Source organism: Cnephaeus nilssonii (genome assembly GCF_951640355.1).
Source record: "Cnephaeus nilssonii genome assembly, chromosome: 17".
NCBI classification, from domain to species: domain Eukaryota; kingdom Metazoa; phylum Chordata; class Mammalia; order Chiroptera; family Vespertilionidae; genus Cnephaeus; species Cnephaeus nilssonii.
Window position 1 is genome coordinate 57,415,379 of NC_137088.1, and position 17,351 is coordinate 57,432,729.

A 17,351-nucleotide genomic window follows, 5' to 3' on the forward strand; every position below is an offset into this window, starting at 1 on the left:
GGGCAGAGACAAGAATTCCCCATTCCAGGCTGAGGGCCCCGGCTGCTGGGAGGGCTCCCCCTGAATGCCACCAGCTCTCAGCTGCCTGGGTCTGAACGAAGCGGGGGTGGAGCAGCACTGAGACACAACTGGTCCCCTCCAGCCTCCCTTGGGTCTCTAAGACTCCAGCCACACCCTTTCCCTCTCCTCAGACATGAGGACCAAGACCAGTCACAGTGCCCCGATAAACCCTTCACAAGCTAAGGCCTTTCTGCATCTGATTTAACGTGTCCCTCACAGACTCTCTCTGCAAGTTCTCGCTAGTAGCCCGCTGACAGAGAGAACAGTAAAGCTCAGAGATTGGCATCACTGGCCGCACGTCCTTCCTGCAGTAAGTGCGGGCGGGGATTGTCAGCCTGTCAGGAGGGTTCCCCAATGTCCGAATGCCACGCTCCTCTGCCTTCCCCAGCTCCCAGGCGGTGAAATACGTCTCCGGGGGAAAGAGCAGGACTGGGCAGCAGCTAAGCGTCCGCTCCACGACTGGCCACAGATGAGGAAGCAACTGTGAGTGGGCGCAGTGGACAACCATCGATGGAGAAGTAGTGCGTCTTCCCACCTATACTCTCTTTTCTTTGACAAAAGATTGATTGATCTTGTCACAAATCGATGCTATCAGATAATGATGATTAGTGTCTGGCAAATTTGATGGTGGGAGCACCTACAAGTTGGTACTGTCTGCCAGCTGTATACATCTCATAAAAGTTTCCCAACAATGTGACTGTGAATTACATTAATAACAGTTTTTATTTTAATTATAGAGGCAATAAAGGTTAGTGTAGAAAGTTTAGAATGTGCAGAAAAATGTAAAGTGTACAAAATAAACCACAATCCCATTAACAAACCAAAAAATTTCCTCTAATGTCAGAGATTTAGGATATTTTTTATTTTTCATCTTATAAATACTACTGTAATGAACATCTTCAGGTTTAAATCTTTCTGCATGTCTCACCTTATTTCTATAGGTTAAATTCGTAATAATTATGATCATAAAGATAAGAACAACAGCTAATATGTATAGACCATTTACTATGTGTTGTGCAAATTTGCAAACATTTTACATTCTACTCAGAATATGAAATGCTAACTTTATTCCAATTTGATGGATGTAAAAACTGAGACAGACCAATTAACTGATTTGCACAATTACCCCACTAGTGAGGGCAGAGCCATTATTCGGGTCAACCAGGCCGGCTCCGTAGTCTATGCTTTTAGATACCCTTCCCTTTTTGAGGGGTCTATCGAAGTGTGACCTCCCAACAGCAGCAGATAATGAATTAAAAGTATCAGAAATGCAATTTTGGGGCCCCACTCCAGGCACTACAGAATGAAGTACTCTGAGGGCAGGCCCAGCAAGCTGTGTTTTAAGTCACCCTCCAGTTGATTCCAATACACATAAAATTTGGAAACCCTGCTGAATGCTGCACAACCTCTCAGCAAAAGTGTACCCCTGAATCAAAGGGCAGGGCTGTGCTAAGCCTCTTCACACCCAAGGCCAAGTAACCGGCCCAGATGGCGACACAAACCTGCACGCTCATCAGCCACAGGGGGCAGTGCCAGTGCTACGGGGGGGGGGGGGGGGGGGCGTTTCGTATCTCTGCTGATTTAGTGCAAGAGCTTCTCACTAGTTTATGGGGTTTAATTAGAAGAGTTCAAGAGTTTGTAAACACAGTGATCACGTTTGAATGGACATAAAATACCTTAGAGGCTTTATATGACCTTACTTCCCACAGTTTTCTTCAGAGCTGGCCTTTAATGCTACATTTAAGATAACCACAGACTAATCCCAGGGACACATTGGTAAGCAATTAGAGCCAAAAGAGGAAAGTCTTTTCCATAGTAAAGATAGGCTACTAATATACTTAACATTTATGAAACACAGAGAAAGCCATGAAGATTTGTCAAAATGCTGGGCCAGCTGGTGAACCTAGTTACCCTGCAGCATGGCACTACAGTGTTTTAATTGGGGGAGGGGCTGGGCATGATGCACATGAAACGATAATAGAAAATTACAGACACACACTTTTCAGAGCAAAACAATGCTGGGTCTCATCAGATTGGTAAAGAAGGGACCATAACCTGCAAAATGTAAGAATGATGGAATGAAAGATAAGGATTAGCCAGAGTAAACCCACTTACTTGGAAGACTAGAGATTTTCATATATCTGACAACAAACTGAGAACAGAAACCAATACAAGGCTCATGCATTTCCTGGGAAAGATGTCAGTTCATAAATAGCTGGACTGAGCAAACGTCTGCAAAATTTGACAACTGTTTTCAAATTGGTATTACGGTTTCAGCTGTCCTAGCCACACGACACTGGTGAGTTAGCTGAACTTAATGTGAAGTATGTGCAACACAGACGGCACCCCAAGGGCCTTGTCAGCCCGCATCCATTTCTCAAATCGTACCCGCAACTCAGCAATGGTCTGTGCAGCGGACAGGCCTGGCCATTTCCTGGAGACCAACACACTCAGACACTGGTGTCCAGCACAGAAAGACCTCTACCCCGCACACACTCCAGTTGCTCCACAATAGAAGCCCACCCTTTCTTACCCCAAATTCAATGGCAAAATGGCAGACACGTCTCTTAGGCATTAATACCTGAGTCATAAGCCATAGAGCTCAGTATATTCCTCTGTCCAGCATCTCCTCATTGAAAGGATTAAACTAAAGCAACAGGTGTATACATGCTGAATTACGTTTTCCGAAAATTTTCCATGGTCTTTAAATATCCCACCAACATAGACTCAAAGAAACACTTCTTCTCTGGGTCACTGATGATTTATTGCTTAAATCACTCATTTGTTGATTAGCCATTTGCATCTCTTCTAAAGCTTATCTTTATTTGCTTGGAATTTTTATTGATATTTAATGCATATGTTAATGTCTTATTCCACTCTGATTAGATTATGAATTTTATAAATGCAGGGAGACGATACTCAGGATATTGCTTTTTATCTTCTAGTCAAACAAGGGGCCAGGACCATAAGATACACTACCTGCTTCTGTTAATTTTCTCTGTAAGAGAACCCCAGCCAGGCCATCTGATATTTAAGTGACTCCCTCTGTGTCCCACCTCCCCTTACGAGTAGATGCCTGAGGAGCCTTGGGACGCCCATGACAGGAGACCCTTTACTTTGTAAGGTCCATTCCATTAAATGGCTCGGAGGAAAGCCCACACGTATGCTAGTTATCACTCCAGAAAATGCAAAACAATGTCTTAAATGGTGGTAATTTTTGACAGATAATTTAGAAGAGGTAAGCGATGATCCCTCAGTTTTGTCACTATAAATAAGAGTAGAAGGTTCTGAAAGGCTAATCTTACCACATCTGCCATTCACTAATCCAGGGGTCAACAAACTTTTTTTTGTAAAGAACCAGCTAATAAGTATTTTAGGCTTTGTGAGCCATCTATTTTCTGTTGCAACAACTCACCCGCCTGCTGTAGGGAGAAAGCAGCACAGGCAGTAACAAAGAGGTGGTGTGGCTGTCTCCACAACCTTCCTGAAGAAGCAGGTGGCGGTCCTGCCCGTGCCCAGGTGCCTGGAGCCTCGTCCCGTACACCAAAGGGTTGTGGGATTGATCCCCAATTGGGGCATGTACGGGAGGCAACTGGTAGACGTTGCTCTCTCATAACGATGTTTCTCTCTTTCTCTCTTCCTTCCTCCCTCCTCCTCCTTCTCTCTCTAAAAATCAAAAGAAACATATTCTCGGGTGAGGGTTTAAAAATAAAAAAACGGTGTCAGCTGTGGCCTTTCCCTGGCTTAGTTCACCAATCCCTGGTGTATCTGCAGCTTTGCACGTGCTTCGTACCTAGAACTTCCCGGTGAAGACACTGAAGAAATGGCCGAGACAAGTGTAAAATTCCTTCCAGAATGCACTCCTGCCTGCTGTCACTGTGAGCTGTCACAGAACGTCCTCGGAACCACTGGATCGTGCAGAGCACATACTCGGCTTCTGTGCGATGCTTCCCCTCCTAAAAGACGTTACTGACACAGGAAGTCTCTAGATAAACGCACATGCATACACATACAACACACAGCATAGACTCTGCGTTTATAAGACAAGCACAAAACTAAGGAGATAATCAGAAGATCGTAAGAAAATGCACATGGTGAAGCCATTTCCACTTCACCCTTCTGGAGGTTGAATTTGTTGAGTTCCCATGGAGTTGAAATGGAACTATCACGAGTTGGAGGGAAAAAGAAGAAGGTGCGCAGTGTTCTCACGGTATTCTTCATCGTACACATTAGCACCGCGCAGTCCGGATGAGCGAGCATCGCGCCACGCTGCCCCCGCTTTAACCTTGCAGAGGCTGCTGGTTCGCAGAAGGATGACAGGAGTCAATATAGGTGGCAATAAAAATGGAACTATTTCTTACCATGCAACCTTGCAACATGAACACTTAATAATTGTAATAATAAAAGGCCACTTTTGCCTTACTTTAGGATGCTATGTATTATTTTATTAAATTCTCCAAAACTCTTTCTTTCTTTGGCTCTGAGAGGCATGGCTCTGCTGTTGAAAAGCAAAAGACATTTTATGCACAATTTTCCCTCTGCTAGAAAGAGGCCTATTGTGCCCTTCAGTGAACATGGAATTGATATTATCATCTTTTAGTTTATATCTCACCACTTAACCTTCAGATGAAAAGTTATTGGGTTTGAATGACTGAGAAGACGCCATGTCAGCTCCCCTTCAGTGTGTGCGGGGAGTGTGAGGGGAGAAAAGGCACGGAGATAAAACAGATTTCTGGTCAGCTGATACTGACAATTACTTACAGTGGTATGGGTGACGAACTGTGTAATAAACGGTCTACTCTCAGGAACTTGGTAAAGATGAATCTGCCAGGGAGTCGGGTTATTTTGGGTCCGGTGTAAAGGAGCGGCCTTTGCAGGTGTAACAGAGGATCCGGAGGAGGCCCGGGAGCGGGGCGGCGCCTGAGCAGAAGGTGGAGGAGCGCAGCGCTCCTTCCCCCGTGGCCTCGGCGGGGCGCAGCTCACACCCAGGCCAGACCTGACGGCAGCTGCCCTGCACCTGGCAGGGGAGCCTTCCCATGCTCCAGCCGTTGCGTAAGTGCACACTGGACTTTCCAACAAAAGAAACCTAAATGCACCCCCTTCACTTTAAAAACAAACTCATTCTAAGCAGAGTCATTGTGGAACAGAGACTTTATCACAGATCTAGCGTCTTAGTTTTAGTATCTATGAGAGACAAGTTCATCCCACAATCAACAGGATCACAAGCAGCTTATCAGCACCGCCCATGTGACTCCGGAAGACACACTCATTAGTAACCGGCAAAGGCTAACGGGAAAATACTCCATAATTTTCATCTGAACAAACATGTACAGTCGAACAGTAAGCTTTAGTGAACATAAGAGGCCCCCCTTTCAAACACCTTTCTTTAAAGGAACTCTGGGAACTAAGTCCGTCCTTTATTTACAAATTATATCTGTGCTTTCTTTCTCAGGTCACCACAGTCACAACAGTGACAGGTAAGGGGGGGCCTGGGTTCCTCTCCCTGGAATGCTCCCCGTTCTTGGTGCCCCATGTGGGTCTTCACGTGGGAACCCTGAGTCAGCCTTCATTACTCCCCCTCCCTGATGCTTCCACATCTAATTCAAAAGGCCCTGCTGCTTCCCAGCACGCCCGTTTGATCCAGGCTTCCTTTCTCTTTCTATTCCAGGCACTCACAACTCATCTGCCCAATAAGTGCCCTGGGCCCGGGGCCGTGCTGCGCCCAGGAATGCCATGGGATGGACTCAACCGCAGTTGAGGAATGCAGGGAGCAAGATGGTCAACAACAGGGTACCCTCAACTAGAGGAGTGGGGGTCAGGGCCCCAGCACTGGATTCTGGACCAGCTGCAGTATCTCGTCACTGCTATTACTCTCTGGATCTCCTTCTTTCCAGCCAGGCCAGGCCCCGCCTTCTAATTCACCTTGAGAACACTGCCTCCTCTCTGGCCTTTCTGCTCTCAAACTCCTTGGCTTAGATACTCAAGCCTCCCACACACTGAGCCACTGACCTCCTAACCTGCCCACCTCCTCCACTGCCACTCCCCACGCTTTCCCAACACCAACACGCTACCCATCAGTTTGGTCCCCCATTGCCGTACACATAGGCAAGCGCAACAAATATTAGCTAAAGGAAGGAACATGCAAACGAAGGAATAAATGAATTTTAAGAAAGCCAAAGCTAAGAAACCAAGTAACGCGTGCTTTCCAGGCAGCTCACTTGGGATAAAGCAGAGACCTGGTCACAGTGTGAAACTCGCTTGCCAGCATTTCCTTGTGAGAGAGGATAAGAAAAAATGTGGTTGTATTTCTCTGAACCAAATCAAACAGTATTGAGCTAAGGGTCTCTGGAATGTTACAAGTTACACTTCACAATTACAATAGATTTGAGTTCAAAGACCAAGTGATGAAAAGAACCTTTCTAATATGGGGTTCAATTCCCTACATAAACTTCCCTTCTGTGGCTCCATCTGCCACTTGCATTTATAATGCTATTCTACTTTGTCATAAAAGCAGTCACCTTGTAACCCTTTTTATCAAGTACTCTGTGCACCACCTAAAAGTGCATTGGACCTCATCAGGGAGCTATGGGTTTGCATTATACAAACAGACCAATTCCGCCTGCTCAGCACCAGCGGGCAATAAAAGCAAGCACTTGCAAAGCAGCGAGTGGGTCCCTTGCCTTCAGAGGGCAGCTAGAAGCCGGCAAGTTTTGCAAAGCAAACTCTTTGCAATCATCAACGCTAACCTGTCAACAAATTACCACTGAAGTCAGACCTCCTGAAAGTTCCATAAGAGATTTCTGATTAGACAAGAGAGAGCGAGTATATTATTATTATTATTATTAGCTCAGGGGTCAGAGTTGAAATTATCTTGTCAAGGCAGCGACGCGCACTTCCCTCCTAGTGTTTCTACTGTCCTGCTCTCTTATCTGATGCACACGGCTCCTTTTCTTGTTTCCCGTGCCATCTTAGTTTCCAGTGGAGAGATTAATGACACAAAACTGTTTGGTAAGCAAAACTTGAAAGAATCCATACAAGGCTCACATCACATGTTCCATAAACCTTGGAAACAATGTTTGGATGGAAGGCCAGTTTAGGCTCACAGAGTAGAGAACGACGTCTAACATTCAGGGCGCAGTGTGCCTTTTCTAGAAAGAGCCATAAAAGGGATGCTCTTTCTTGAATGGAAATTCATTGTGTGGCTGCTTTTTCATTATTTGCCAGAATTACCTGAATTCCTATCACAGTTTCATTTCAATTTGATTGTGTTGTTTTCTATAACATTTTGTAGCATCGATTCCTACAGGATAGTTTTGACCGTCAATATTTTCTATGATATTTGAACTGTCTCCAAAGGAGTATAGCTTAGCAGAGAGCTCCCTTTAAAACAACAGCCTGGGTTGTCTCCCACCTGCGAGGGGAGGTGCTCGCCCCACGCACAGTGCCTGCCCAGGAGGGCACTCTATAAACATGACTGTCTTCTGCGCTCCCTTCCAGAAGTTTCCCATTTTGGACACAGCTATGCTGGCCATGTTTTCCTTCCAATGGTGTTAAAAGACCCTCCTTTCAGAAACTGTGCCTGGCAGCTGAATGAAAAAGGCCACCTGAGGGTATTCCTAAAGAAGGTCATAAGCGACCTTTCTCAAAGGAAAAAAAGAACGATAAGGCAGAACTGGCCACTGCTGCCATCTTCCCCTATAGACCCACCTCATCACGGGGGACTCCGTACAGGGTGAGGAACAGGTAAAGAACGACCAGTGAAATTTTGGGACAGCCTCATGGGAGTATGGGTGAGAGTGAGAAGTAAGGGAGGCTCCCTTCACACGGGTGCCTGCCCATCCACACACTGACAGCCACTGTCTTCTACAGAGGCCGTTACGTTGAAGATGTAGGCCGAACAACTTTCTCTTCTGCTCAGTATCCACTCGTACTTTTAGTGCCAACAACTACAAGGATTCTATTCTGCCATTTTGAAAATGAAGAGAAGAATCTACACTAATAAAAGAGAAACATGCAAATTGACCGTACCTCTGCTACACCCACAAGCCACACCCACCAGCCAATCAGCAGCGAGTATGCAAATTAACCCAACAAAGATGGCTGCAGCCATGGAGCGAGCAGGAGGCTTGGGTTTCCCTGGCAATGGAGAAAGCCAAGCTTCCCGCTTGCTCTGGCCAGCCCTGGCCTCCGCTCAAGGCTACAAAGTTTCAATTATAGAAGATAAATAAATCCCAACAAAAATGGCGGCAGTCACGGAGCTGGAGAGAGCAGGAGGCTTAGGCTGCCTGCGGCGATGGAGGAAGCCAAGCTTCCTGGCTGGCCCTGGCCTCCGCTCAAGGCTACAAAGTTTCAATTATAGAAGATAAATAAATCCCAGATCCCAGGGCCTCCAGAAGGGCGTGGGTCGCCAGAAGGGCATGGCCAGCCTGAAAACCACCACAGGCCCCTTGCCCAGGCCACCCCATGCCCCAAGGGAACCCCCACCCTGATCCGGGACACCCTTCAGGGCAAACCAACTGGCCCCCACCTGTGCACCTGGCCTCTATCCTTTCTAATAAAAGAGTAATATGCAAATTGACTGTCATTCCAACACACAAGATGACTGCCCCCATGTGGTCAAAGATGGCTGCCCCCATGTGGACACAAGATGGCCAGCAGGGGAGGGCAGTTGGGAGGGACCAGGCCTGCAAGGGAGGGCAGTTGGGGACTATCAAGCCTTCAGGGCAGGACAGTTAGGGGTGACCAGGCCAGCAGAGGAGGGAAGTTGGGGGCAACTGGGCCTGCAAGAAAGGGCAGTTGGGGGGGGACCCAGGCCTGCAGGGGAGGGCAGTTAGGGTGACCAGGCCTGCAGGGGAGGGCAGTTAGGGGCAATCAGGCTGGCAGGGGAGCAGTTATGCATCAATCAGGCTGGCAGGGGAGTGGTTAGGGGGTGATCAGGCTGGCAGGCAGAAGTGGTTAGGGGCAATCAGGAAGGCAGGCAGGCGAGCAGTTGGGAGCCCCAATCCTGGATTGTGAGAGGGATGTCCGACTGCCTGTTCAGGCCCGATCCTACTGGGATCGGGCCGGGCCTAAAAGGGCAGTCGGACATCCCTCAAAGGGTCCCAGATTGGAGAGGGTGCAGGCTGGGCTGAGGGACACACAACCCCCGTGCACGAATTTTGTTCACCGGGCCTCTAGTTTTTAATGTTTGCATATTGATTTATGCTGAAACATTGACACTTTGGTCATTATAATTACGTTTCTCACGTCCAGAGAACCCTCGGATATACACTCAGGAGTCTCCTGGCTGCTCTGACAGTGTGTTCTCTACATCCCCTTTGAACATGGGCAACAAGGCTCTTTTCTTGAGTTCTGTCACACGTATCCCATTTCTCTGAGCTTCTCTCATCCTGTGTAATGAATAAGCCTTTACCTCCTCCACAACTCATGGGCAAAATTCAACCCAGTGAATCCCCCTTCCCACTGAGTCCCCCTTCCCACTGAATCCCCCTTCCCGCTGAGTCCCCCTTCCCATTGAATCCCCCTTCCCACTGAATCCCCCCTTCCCACTGAATCCCCCTTCCCGCTGAGTCCTCCTCCTTCCCACTGAATCCCCCTTCCCGCTGAATCCCCCTTCCCGCTGAGTCCCCCTTCCCGCTGAATCCCCCTTCCCGCTGAATCCCCCTTCCCGCTGAATCCCCCTTCCCGCTGAATCCCCCTTCCCGCTGAATCCCCCTTCCCGCTGAATCCCCCTTCCCGCTGAGTCCCCCTTCCCGCTAAATCCCCCTTCCCGCTGAGTCCCCCTTCCCACTGAGTCCCCCTTCCCACTGAGTCCCCCTTCCCACTGAGTCCCCCTTCCCGCTGAGTCCCCCCTTCCCGCTGAGTCCCCCCTTCCCGCTGAATCCCCCTTCCCGCTGAATCCCCCTTCCCGCTGAGTCCCCCTTCCCGCTGAGTCCCCCTTCCCACTAAATCCCCCTTCCCGCTGAGTCCCCCTTCCCGCTGAGTCCCCCTTCCCGCTGAGTCCCCCTTCCCGCTGAGTCCCCCTTCCCGCTGAGTCCCCCTTCCCGCTGAGTCCCCCTTCCCGCTGAGTCCCCCTTCCCACTGAATCCCCCTTCCCGCTGAGTCCTCCTCCTTCCCACTGAATCCCCCTTCCCACTGAGTCCCCCTTCCCACTGAGTCCCCCTTCCCACTGAGTCCCCCTTCCCGCTGAATCCCCCTTCCCGCTGAATCCCCCTTCCCACTGAGTCCCCCTTCCCACTGAATCCCCCTTCCCGCTGAGTCCCCCTTCCCGCTGAATCCCCCTTCCCGCTGAGTCCCCTTCCCACTGAGTCCCCCTTCCCGCTAAATCCCCCTTCCCGCTAAATCCCCCTTCCCGCTGAGTCCCCCTTCCCACTGAGTCCCCCTTCCCGCTGAGTCCCCCTTCCCGCTGAGTCCCCCCTTCCCGCTGAGTCCCCCCTTCCCGCTGAATCCCCCCTCCCGCTGAATCCCCCTTCCCGCTGAGTCCCCCCTTCCCGCTGAATCCCCCTTCCCGCTAAATCCCCCTTCCCGCTGAGTCCCCCTTCCCGCTGAGTCCCCCTTCCCGCTGAGTCCCCCTTCCCGCTGAGTCCCCCTTCCCGCTGAGTCCCCCTTCCCGCTGAATCCCCCTTCCCGCTGAGTCCCCCCTTCCCGCTGAATCCCCCTTCCCGCTGAATCCCCCTTCCCGCTGAGTCCCCCTTCCCGCTGAGTCCCCCCTTCCCGCTGAATCCCCCTTCCCGCTGAGTCCCCCTTCCCGCTGAGTCCCCCTTCCCGCTGAGTCCCCCTTCCCGCTGAGTCCCCCTTCCCGCTGAGTCCCCCCTTCCCGCTGAATCCCCCTTCCCGCTGAATCCCCCTTCCCGCTGAGTCCCCCTTCCCGCTGAGTCCCCCTTCCCGCTGAGTCCCCCTTCCCGTTGAGTCCCCCTTCCCGCTGAATCCCCCTTCCCGCTGAGTCCCCCTTCCCTCTGAGTCCCCCTTCCCGCTGAGTCCCCCTTCCCGCTGAGTCCCCCTTCCCGCTGAGTCCCCCTTCCCGCTGAGTCCCCCTTCCCGCTGAGTCCCCCTTCCCGCTGAGTCCCCCTTCCCGCTGAGTCCCCCTTCCCACTGAATCCCCCTTCCCGCTGAGTCCCCCTCCTTCCCGCTGAATCCCCCTCCTTCCCACTGAGTCCCCCTCCTTCCCGCTGAATCCCCCTTCCCGCTGAGTCCCCCTCCTTCCCACTGAATCCCCCTCCTTCCCGCTGAGTCCCCCTCCTTCCCACTGAATCCCCCTCCTTCCCACTGAGTCCCCCTCCTTCCCGCTGAATCCCCCTTCCCACTGAGTCCCCCTTCCCGCTGAGTCCCCCTTCCCGCTGAGTCCTCCTCCTTCCCACTGAATCCTCCTCCTTCCCACTGAATCCCCCTCCTTCCTGCTGAGTCCCCCTCCTTCCCGCTGAGTCCCCCTCCTTCCCGCTGAATCCCCCCTCCCACTGAATCCCCCTTCCCACTGAATCCCCCTTCCCACTGAGTCCTCCTCCTTCCCACTGAATCCCCCTTCCCACTGAGTCCTCCTCCTTCCCACTGAATCCCCCTCCTTCCCGCTGAGTCCCCCTCCTTCCCGCTGAATCCCCCTCCTTCCCGCTGAGTCCCCCTCCTTCCCACTGAGTCCCCCTTCCCGCTGAGTCCCCCTCCTTCCAGCTGAGTCCCCTTCCCGCTGAGTCCCCCTTCCCATTGAATCCCCCTTCCCATTGAATCCCCCTTCCCACTGAATCCCCCTTCCCATTGAATCCCCCTTCCCACTGAATCCCCCCTTCCCACTGAATCCCCCTTCCCACTGAGTCCTCCTCCTTCCCACTGAATCCCCCTTCCCACTGAGTCCTCCTCCTTCCCACTGAATCCCCCTTCCCATTGAATCCCCCTTCCCACTGAATCCCCCCTTCCCACTGAATCCCCCTTCCCACTGAGTCCCCCTTCCCATTGAATCCTTCTCTTGAATGATTTTTTAGAAGCTCCCTATCCTTTCTACCTCTCTTACCTCCTTTATAGTCATCCAACATTCTGTCTCTTTCTTTTACATTAACATAAATCATGTACCACTCTCTTTTGGGCTAAAAGGTCCAACACCTTAAGCCAAATATCAAAGAAACTATATGAAGTAAACATACAGCTTATCCACACTCTCGAAACAATACATGTTTAAATTCCACATAGAACTTCCTTTTTTATGTCTTTCTTACAGACTATCTCTAAATGTAAAATGACAGCCACACCTCAAAACCAGTGACCGAAGCTCTCCCTATACCAAACTGCAGACAATAAAACTGCCAGGTGGAACCCACAAAAAATCCGAAAAACCCGTCATTAAATAGGATCTTGTTAAGAAATCCCTGTTTTATGTGCCAGCTATTCATTTTTACTGAATAAACATTTTCCAGGATGCATCCTGTTGACTGACCTGACCACATATGCTGTCCACGGAAAACTTCTCCACATGATGCTCTATGTGATATGCTTATTTGAAAAGCTCTCATCTGAGCAACATGGAAATAAAACTCTGCTTCCTAAACTCGAGACTTTTAAAATGCATTAATCCACACAGTTTATGAAATTGCTTTGGACATTTTAAAATCCTTTCTTTAAAAAGAAAACTTTAGCAATCAGTAATAGTATTTGTTGCTGAGTTTCATAATGGAGGAGTGCATATCCAACACAGAACTTCCACAGACCAGAAATGCGGCAGCATAGCAGGAAGTAAAAAGCAGTGATGGTATTGGGTAAAGAGTTACTCAGTGGCTAAAAGAAAACGTTCAGAAACTCTATCAAATTATATTACTAGAGAACTATTGTTGTAATAGTTTTATAGCCCAGACAGAAGTGGGGTTGAAACATGACGGAGACAATACATTTAGCAGGAGGGAGGGAGGCAGTGGGTGGGTGTGCGGGAGGGCTCCAGCTGAGGGGCGCCTCTCCTGGGCTTCTGGGCGATGATGGCAGCTCCCAGACCAGAATCGCCAACTCCAGGGCACCAAGGGGCGAGGCTGCGGGGCGGAACCGAGGCCGACTGGAGGGCTGTGGCTCCCTGGCTCAAGTAGCGACTCTTCTCCCTACAATTGCTGCCCTTGTGAAAGCATCAGCTCAGGGGGAGCAGATCTGATTTTTTTAAGAGAAGATGGAAAAGCCAGATTTCCCCCATTATCTAGGTTGTCAGCTATGTGATCAGAAAAACACACAAACAATTGTATTTGGACTCAATTTAGTCACCGATTAGATCAAACCCAGCAGAGCAGCCACCGGGCCCACCGTGACGCCGCGAGCGCTCTGCTCGGATTCTGCAGGGCCCTGTCACCTGCAGCTGCCTGTGAGAATCTGATCAAACACGGAAAGGCTCGACTGTCTTTATTTCAAACCCTGGCACGAGGAGATGGCCCCTAGATCATGAATGGTCCGAGTGGTGCGTGGAAACCCTGCCCCATTCAGTCACAGACGTCGTAATTAACTCGTTTCTGTGCCCAGGGTTTTCAGCCCCATCTTTTTGTTCTGTGGCTTTCTAACATATTTTCCAGCTCTAATTCTCGCCCACTGTCCTACATTAATCAAAGCTGTAACCCCTGTTGTCTTTGTACTACAGAATCAGAATGTGCCCCTGGCGAGGAACGGGGGAAAAGTCAACAGGAATTAAATTTCAGTGCAACTGTTTACTCAACTGTGGCCTGCAGTTATTGAAATCTTATCCGCGGTTTTGTGTGACTGCCGCGTAATGAATTCAGCATGGCTGTGCTTTCTCACTGCCGCAATTCTCACTTCAAGTAAAAACCTGCAGAGTAAAGAGGATGCAAACAACCCGGCCCATCATGCTGACACGCGATTTCTCCAAAATGTTTAATTATTGCATTTCAGTGGGGAAGGAAACTGATAACTCTAGCCCATTGAACTTTATGAATCCTGCAGGTTTTTTTCTTATTTCATCTATAGATTTTCTTTTCCCCCAACAACCCGTTAAAGCCTCCTCATGCACTCAGGGGAGTCAAGCAGCTGTCAGTGCTTTGTTTTAGAAGACCCAACGGCCTGCCCGCCACAATACGCGAGGTGAGAGCCGCAATGAGACCCGACTGCTTTCTTTCCCCCAAAAACATATCCCTGGCAAACGGAAACAAAAGTTATAAAAATATTAAAAAATAATTTTGAAGTAGAATCAAAAGGTATTGGCCTTTATTTGATATCTTTTCCAAAGTGGTTACAAACAAAATAAAAAGGAGTGATGTGATAACTAACTCTGCTATTGACGTGTTTTAAGGAAGATGTTGTTAAAATGCACTTTTATAACTTTTTCTGTAGAGGTTAATTTGTCATTACTGTTATGAGGGGAGTGTGTATGTGTGGTATATATCGTATTTTCCGGCGTATAAGACGACTGGGCGTATAGAAGATTTTCCTGGGTTAAAAAGTCGTCTTATACGCCGGAAAATACGGTATGTAAAGTTTTTGGCTGACTTACTACTTTGAGATAGTGAATGATTTCGAGTGCTTCAAATAAATTTCAGAAGTTAATTTTCCATTTATTTAATTAATATAGGTTAAACACTGATTACTTGGGCTTCATACCACACACTGGTCAACAGCCCCACCCCCACTCCTCCAGGGAGAAGCACTGAGCCTGGCCTCTGCATGGGAGGGCATAGAGAATGGCATCCAAAATACCAGTCCTTCATTCTCCAGAGAAACCATGACCACCTGGGAGCACCACCTAAGCAAGCACAGGCACAGCATGTGGGTCCTGCCCCCACTGACCGAGAGCTCTGCATCAGGCCACGTGGACTAACACACGCACAGGCTCTCCGCAGCAAACGCTGCACCACTGATGTGATGCCGGGGCAGGTGCACTGGGGCAGGGCTGCCGACAGAGACCCAGTCAGGGAGCTGAGCCTTGGGCTACGACGTGGCCTGGTCTCTGAGGTTCCCTTTCCTTCTCTCTGAAGGTTCCGTGTGCCCGGTGGGTCCCACCAATTCCAATAGACCAGCAATCGAATGACGCCTCATATTTTCAAAAAGCCTTAACAAGAAGGGAATAAAATATGGCGGCATCCCCACACTTCTCTGGCAGGGTTCCAGGGAAATGTCTGGGAGGCTTTCTACTCCCCCGCACTGTCCCCGACAATTTCTGTTTCTGTCAGAAAGGCCCAAAATGCATCCTTCTTTTTCTCACCTTTCGCCAAGTGGCACCATAACTATGTATTGCACCATTGAATCAAGGACTAATATGGAACAAGGACCATCCATTATCATTAGCAACAACTAGTAACACAGCCTGACTCCGAGGGAGGCTGGGAACAAGGCGCCGTGGGGCTAATGCAGCCACTGTCTGCGTTTCCGTCAGCACTTCAGCCACAGCCCCACTTCCTGGGCCGCCTTTGGGGATATTTCACCTGTCACTCACAAGTGCCCACGCACAGGCCCACAAAAGAATACAGCAGGGATGTGTGGGTCCGATGTGTGTGCATGTTGGGGAGCCACCAAAGGAGAGGACATAAAACACTGACAGGGTTTAGCCACATCCCAGCAGCCACGTGTGCACGAGCAGCCCCGCAGCAGCCGCGGCCGCTTCTCACACCCATGCCTGTGTGTTGCTGTTTTGCCTGTTAATTTGCCAGATTCTGGCTGTATTTCTATTTGTTTCTACTTTTACTCACTTAGTTTTTTCTCTCATAGAAAGCCCTTATATGCTGACTTCTCGTTCTTTATTTGTGTTTCTCCTTCATCAGGCTTCCTAAGTCGGTTAGCCATTCTTTTTCACCGAGGCACTGCGCAGCCCTTTGCCAAAGGCGCATTGCACTCCAGGTTTGCTGACGCCCCTGGGCCTCGGAGGGCGTGGCCGGGGTCCCCTCAGGCTCGCCCTCCACCCCCACCCCCAAGGGGGCTGCCAAGACTTCCAGCTCCCGCGGGCTTGGGAATTCATCTCTCAAGCCGAGCACTGGGGCCCTGGCCCGCTGGTGGCATAAGAGATGCTGTGCACGCCAGACAGTCAATGAAAACGAGACCTTCACCGCGGCCAGTGTCAAACGAAGCGGTGGAGCGGGCACCCACCACCCTCCACGCGACGCCCGGCACAGTACCTGCTGCTGCTGCGCGTGGGCCAGGTCGGCCGGCGCCACGTCCACGGCCTGCGCCTCCCCGTTGGCCCGCGCTTCCCGGAGGCTCCCGCACTCTAGTAAGTGGCTGCCGCTGCCCGACCCATTCTGGATGGCCGAACCATTGCTTTTTGTCTCAGGCCCGGATTCTTGCATCATGACTCAGAAACCTGACAGGAGGGTTTCCAGGGGCGGGGAGGGGGAGAGAAAGGGGAAAGCAGCTGTTAAAACAGTTGTTGTGCACAAGGAGCAGGGTCCTGCTGCAAATGTTGCCAGAAATCTGTAAACAGTTGTCATTTTCGTTCACTGCATTTACCCTCAAGAGTGCTCAGTCTTCTGGTGTTTGAGGATGGAACTGTCAGCCCAAGTTCAAGTTCTAGTAGTATTGTTTCAAATACGTTACCTTTTTCCCTTGAGAAAAAAATATTTTCAGGTGAACCTAGAATCCACGGTTGAGTTTCTGTGATCAAACCTGGGTATTGTGCGCAGAAAGCGTGCGTCATTCTATACAGCAGAGGAGGTGTGCACGCGGCGGCTGTGGTGTGTGCCCCCTCCGCCTGCCGCTGCTCTCAGGGGCCCTCCCCCTGGGGCCCACCAGCAGGCCCGCGGGCCACTCGTGAGGAAAACCTTACAGCAAAAGCCAAGGTGCATTTCAAGCTGCATACTCCTGGGAGTCACTCAGACACTAAAACTCTTCAACACTGGCCACTCCAGTAAGATAGGCTACTTTCAGAGAGAAAAAATGTCCCCTCTTCAAACGCTAAATACATTCAGACTCTGATCTTTGTCTTCTGGTTAAACTGTCCTGAGAATTCCCAGGCCCAGCACGGGTTTCTCCTGCTGGGTTCCCAGCCTCTGGCCTGGGTGAGGGTCTGGAAGCCTTGGGTCTCATATTTCTTTTGGAGAAAACCTAGCCTAGGCAGACGGAAGCCGGTTCTGAATGTGAAAGTACTTACCATCTAGAGAGAGAGAGAGAGAGAGAGAGAGAGAGAGAGAGAGAGAGGTAGCCAGGTAGTATTACCTGTACAAATACATCCCACATTCCACATGTTACTCTCGAGGTACAAAACCATTGGCCCGGAGCCAGCGCAGCTCTCGGCGAAGGTGTCCAGCTATGACAACAGACACAATGGTTGCTAATGTCCCTGCTACCACCTACTGACCACCTGACCACCGCGCCGCGCCAGCCCCGCTGCCGGGCCC

At 50.3% G+C, this 17,351-nt stretch overlaps 1 protein-coding gene across 9 annotated transcripts in view; it reads right to left on the minus strand.

Moving 5' to 3' along the window:
• The window catches only part of FOXP1 (forkhead box P1), a 559,948-nt gene that overhangs the window by 199,095 nt on the left and 343,502 nt on the right, over positions 1-17,351 (minus strand). For all 9 annotated transcript variants that reach the window (XM_079795272.1, XM_079795273.1, XM_079795270.1 and 6 more), the window contains one exon: positions 16,134-16,318. In XM_079795272.1, coding sequence (XP_079651398.1) covers positions 16,134-16,307 — 174 coding nt within the window. In that variant the 5' untranslated portion in view covers positions 16,308-16,318. The remainder of the gene's footprint in view (positions 1-16,133; positions 16,319-17,351) is intronic.